This window comes from Fistularia commersonii, chromosome 19, assembly GCF_037954325.1.
Source record: "Fistularia commersonii isolate RoL2024-O1a breed Wild chromosome 19, RoL_Fcom_v1.0, whole genome shotgun sequence".
Taxonomy (NCBI): domain Eukaryota; kingdom Metazoa; phylum Chordata; class Actinopteri; order Syngnathiformes; family Fistulariidae; genus Fistularia; species Fistularia commersonii.
Genome location: NC_141302.1, coordinates 16,590,286 through 16,595,828, shown reverse-complemented (window position 1 = coordinate 16,595,828; position 5,543 = coordinate 16,590,286). Strand labels below are relative to the sequence as shown.

At 46.4% G+C, this 5,543-nt stretch overlaps 1 protein-coding gene across 1 annotated transcript; it reads left to right on the top strand.

Moving 5' to 3' along the window:
* The first annotated feature begins 1,100 nt into the window (after positions 1-1,100).
* cd248a (CD248 molecule, endosialin a) lies at positions 1,101-4,981 on the top strand. Its single transcript, XM_086166371.1, has one exon. It carries the CDS (start codon positions 1,303-1,305, stop codon positions 3,571-3,573), a length of 2,271 nt encoding a protein of 756 aa, XP_086022497.1. The 5' UTR covers positions 1,101-1,302; the 3' UTR covers positions 3,574-4,981.
* Positions 4,982-5,543: the final 562 nt, after the last annotated feature.

Below are 5,543 nucleotides of genomic sequence, written 5' to 3'. Positions count from 1 at the left end.
ATTTTTTGTTGACACGACATTGTGCGCAGAAATGCGCATAATGGATGCATTAATCAGACTTCCATTTGAAAAGCAAATAATCGTTGAATCCATTAAAAGGTGGAATTTAATGCAGACCCCCCAAAAACAAGGGAAACAATCATCTTAGACATCATATTGCTTATGTTTATCAAAGACTTGGTCTTGTTATTTTGGATTTCCCAAAGGGGACTTGGGAGGCAAGCCTGTTTTCATTGTTAAACGGGCAGAAAGGGTCGCAGTGCAGCACTCCATGGAGATGTTTTGCATTTAAGTAACAGAGACATAAACATGTGCTAATCTTCTACCATAAATTGATACAAGCAATTTAACAATTTGAGTTGCTTTATCATAAGAAAATCATAAAAGCAACACAAAAGAACAGAAGGAACATTGTTATATTGTCAGTGCAATCGTAAAAAAAAAGACATTAGATTATGTTTACTGTCGTGAATTGGCAGCGATTTCAACGGCTAATGAAGAAGTATATAAAAAAAAACAAAACCATGGTTGCTCTCGTTACTTTGGACGGACCGGAGGGGATCAGACTCGACTTTTGACATATCGGATGGAGACAGTTACGCATGTTACGTCGAGATATTTACTGAGTTTTCCCGGATGAACACGAGAGCGGCATGTGCCGGGTGTCCTGTGTAGAGAGATTGAAAAAAAAAAGGAAAAAAGACATGCTTCTCAAAGTGAGACAAGATAGAAAGGCAATGATGGATTGCTGAGAAAAAAAGAACAACGCGCATCTGTTTGAATGATTACTCTCCTATTCATGTGAGTCTCATGTGAGATAAGAAAACTGTTTCAAGTGCCACAATTTCATGCATGTGAGTGTGTCTGCGAGTGTGTGAGTGTGTGTGGGGGGTTGGGGGGAGAATGGCAGCTTACCAAACTATGTCCATGATGAGGCTTTATGAAAACCATATGACATACTCTGAAAAAGAAAGACATGCACAGTTCTCTGCACCCCCCGTTATGAGACATACATCCACCTCCCTCCTCCGTCCTCCCACCTCCTCCAAAAACATACAACTCCCTCCCCGTTCCTCCCTCCCTCCCGCTGTACTTCCCTCCTTCTCTCACTCCCATCCCTCTCTTCTTGCCTACAAACCGCTCACACTTCTCTCGGTGCAGATGTGCCTCAGCAAAATCACAGTTCACATGAAGGAAGAGAGGGTCCGAGAAGAGATAAGCCGAGAGAAAAGAGGGCAGAAGTTTTAAAGGGCAAGGAGATACAAGTGCGGGGGAAGTCCGGGTGAGATACTCTGTCAGAGAATGGGCTCCTTGGTGAGCAGTGCCGCTGCTCTTCTCCTCACCTCCCTGCTGGCTCTGCTGTATGGATCTTCGTTAGGCCAGGATTTACAGGAGACAGATGCCCTGTGCGATGCCGATGGCTGCTTTGTCATCTACTTCCAACGCAAGATCTTCCTGGACTCGTGGAGATTCTGCAAAGAGAAAGGCGGCAACCTGGCCACCGTCAAACGTAGAGAGGATGCAAACCGGATTAAAAGCCTTTTCTCTACAGTGGACTTGCGTCACTCACGCACCAAAGTTCAGGTATGGATTGGTTTGCAGCGACAGCCTCGCCAGTGTACTTCCGTCCGACCCCTCCGGGGCTTCTCCTGGACGACAGGTGACCAAGACACAGATTACACCAACTGGCAGAAGGAGGATTCCCCCAGCCTGTGCTCGGTGCCGCGATGTGTGGTCATGGGATTCAACACTCAAGACCCGACTGATAACTTCAAATGGTTGGATGGTTCTTGTTCAGTCCCAGTAGATGGATATCTGTGCCATTTCACCTACAAAGGGATGTGTCCTGCTTTGTGGAGTGAAGGTGCAGGAAATGCTCTTTACGGAACACCGTTCGGCCTCTTAAGCACCCTTTTGACCCACATTCCCATTGGATCTGTTGCCACAGTGCCTTGTCCCACAGGCACCAAAGAGGAACAGACTGTCCTGTGCATACTGAAGGATGATGGCTCTGCCAAGTGGTCCAGGGATTCTCCCCTGTGCTCCGACCCTCCTCCGCAACACGACTGGTGCAATGAGGACAATGGCGGGTGCGAACACTTCTGCAGGCCGGCTGGGGGCCACTTCTTCTGCGAATGTGCAAATGGCTACCGGCTTGCAGATGACGGTCAGAGCTGTGACCCGATTGACGTTTGTGAGGGCGCCCCCTGTGAGTTTGAATGCCTACCCCTCTCGGATATGTATCGCTGTGCCTGTCCTGAAGGATACATGCTGAACTCTGACGAGCAAAGCTGCCTGGATGTGGATGAGTGTCTTCAGAGTCCCTGTGAACACAAATGTGTGAACACTCCGGGCGGCTTTGAGTGTCAGTGTCATGAGGGTTATCAAGTTGATGAAGATGACAGCTGTGAGGATATAGATGAATGCATTCAAGACCCCTGTGAACACGCCTGTGAGAACACTCTGGGCTCTCATATCTGTCACTGCCACCTGGGTCACTCCCCGCTGCCTGAGGACCCCAGTCGGTGCCAGGACATAGATGAGTGCCAGATGCTTGGGATCTGCGAACAGATGTGTGTGAATTACGAAGGTGGCTTTGAGTGTTTCTGCGAGGTGGGCTATGTCCTAATGTGGGACAACTCCTCCTGTCAAAAGATGGATGACCAAGCTACTGTTACCCCTGCTTTCCCCACGGTCACCCGTCCACCAGGATTCATATGGGACCAAGGTGACTACACCTGGATGCAAACCGACTGGCCTCCAGAGGAGGAGCCCACCGCGGACTGGCTTACCGATCCTCCAAAATATCTTGATTCAGATGTTCATTGGATTAATAGGTCTCCACAGAATCGTGTTCCAACAGCGCAGCCTCCGAGGATGGAGACTGGGAAAGGTAAAGAAGAGGAAGGGGATGATCAACGGTTGGATGTCCATGCCGACAGTCCTACCACGTTTCAACCTGCCACCACTTCAAAAACTCCCACAGACTGGTACAAAGAGGAGGAGAAATTCCAGGATGATGGAGAGGAGGAGGAGGAAACCACCACTGCCGCTCCATTCCTCTCCACTTCGACCATATCTGAAGGAGCTTGGAACTGGTGGTCTTTCACCACTTCCAGGCAGAGAGCAGCAGAGCCAAAGGATACAGTCATAGACCAAAGCATCTTCCCTGATGCCGCCAACCACAGCCAGCCAGATGAGGCGGAGCAGCCCCCTGGACGAGACCGGGTCACCCCTGAGGAGCAGTCAAAGACGGACACGGACTACCATGACCCCATTGTCATCACCTTACCGACTCTTTCCCAGCTAACCACCGGTCGGGAGAGCAACACTATAGATTCTGTCCTGAGGGACAAGGATGTTAACCAGGGAAGCACCTGGCTCCTCGTTGGGCTCTTGGTGCCTCTGTGCATCTTCATAGTGGTGATGGTGGCACTGGGGATCATCTTCTGCTCTCGCTGCCCGGTTCAGCCACGCAACAAGTCCACCACTGACTGCTACCACTGGATCTCTGGTGCTCATGACAAACAGGGAGCTGTGAATCCTTCAGGGGCGGCTAAGAGTCCTGTCTAAGGAAAGAGAGAGGCTGATAGGCATGTGAACTCTATTTCAGAGGTTGATGGGAGTCAGTAATATTTCTCCAGCCTGAAATGACCACACTTTGAACCTAAATATACTGTTGATGATCAAGTGATTCAGGATGGGGAAGGAGAAAATTAAAACCACTTCAGAGGAGGATGGCTATGTGGTAAAATCTGCTTGGATATTGCATACACTGACCACAAGGCATAAGATTGGACTTCAAGATTGCACTAGCGTCGTCAAGGTTTATGGTTGCAGAACATTTCCAAATTAAGAAGGAAGGTAAAAGCAAACCACCTTAGCATTAATTGGTAGGAGGCAGATGTTCAAATAGAAAATTTGAGGTCAGAGAGGAGTTTACAATTTTTGAAGCTTCAAAAATACATCGAAACATTGGACTTGGTTCAGTGAAAGGCTGCATTAGAAATTAATTTCAACCGTATGCCCTGCAGTTTTCCTGCAGTTTGTTCCAGACATGTAGAGCATTAAAAACCTGAAGTGATATTGGTCTAGTATTAGCTGATATCAGATCGTGCAGTATGCAGATCCTTCAATAACGATGTTCCGTCTTTTTTTTTTTTTTTTGAGGCTGTAAATATGACAACAGGTCCATGCAATGCAGATGTTATTTCTTACAAGCATAGCACTGTAGATGAAACCGGCAACCATCGCTGTCAGGTGTGTGTGACAGCGAGATGCATCGATAGCTTGGCGATTGAATTTCATGCAAATTTCCCTCAGAGGAGTTCTACAAATGCACAACAGCTCTCGGTATGGTTATTTAAAATTGTTCGGTTTGGCTCAATGGAGCGCCTTGGAGACCAAACGTTCATTGTATATGGTGGGTCTTTTTTTCTTTTTTTCTTTTTGTATTTATCTTTTGAAAAAAAAAACAAAAAAAACCAAAAAAAAAACATACTCGTAACATAATTTTATTTTCCTGTCAAAAGATTCAACAGCTACAATAATTCAACAAAGTGCCTCTTTGTACCGGAGCCTGTAAACGTGGTTTGAAAGCAGAGGAATGTTTCTGCCCCTTTCTTTTTAAAGTGCAGATGTTCTAGCTGCGCAGGAAGTGATGCATGTGCTACTTGACATTGGACTTGACTTTCTTCATAAAATGACCCTCTTGACCCGAAGTTGTATGCTTCGGCCCCCTCAGCCAGCTCCAATCCTGCCCAGCCGCATGGGAACCATACTTTTTTGCAACCGTCAAATCATGTTGGGAACACAATCATCGTGAATGTCTGAAAAGCCCCTCGAAATGTCCAAATGTCATCTGGTGAATATTCAGCATTCAGGTTATAATTTCTTTGTTATTCATGGACTGTGAAACAGAAGACACATGTTTCTGTTACATGTTTAAAAAAGACCTCGAATTAAATGCTATGACAAGGGACTGATGTGAATTATGTGATGTTGATTATTGCTCTTGAAAATCACTGAATGGTGATATGTGGGTCCTGTGATGGATTGTGGACCGGTCCGGGGCCAACCCTGTCTCCCTCGTGACCCTTACTCCAGGATAAGCCTTAGAGATAATGGATGCCAATTCATGTTTGATTGATTGTCTTTTGAACTCTATTTGCAGTCAGCTCTTCTGTCATTCACTCTCATCTCAGCTTGATCATTAGTCAAGCATCTGATAATTTATGGTGAAGCCTGATGGTGGGATCTGATCATATTGGGGTCATAGGTCATGGCCTTACGTTAATTAATTCATAATCTGCACTTCTTATCCTGCAGCCAGGGTAATATATAATCATTCACCCTCTCATTCACAAATCTGGGAAATTCGGGGTCTTTAATCATTCATTCCATGTTATTTGACTGTGGTAGGAACCCAGAGAACCTGGGAAGAAAATAGGGAAATGCAGAAAGGCCCCCTGTGGGAATAAGTTAGCGGTAACGCTAACTGCTGCTTGGAGATGGAGAGGGTCAATGAAACACTCTGGGATTGA

Bases quoted from the DNA above. Each gene is read 5' to 3' on its own strand.
- cd248a (XM_086166371.1), top strand. From the start codon at position 1,303: ATGGGCTCCTTGGTGAGCAGTGCCGCTGCTCTTCTCCTCACCTCCCTG.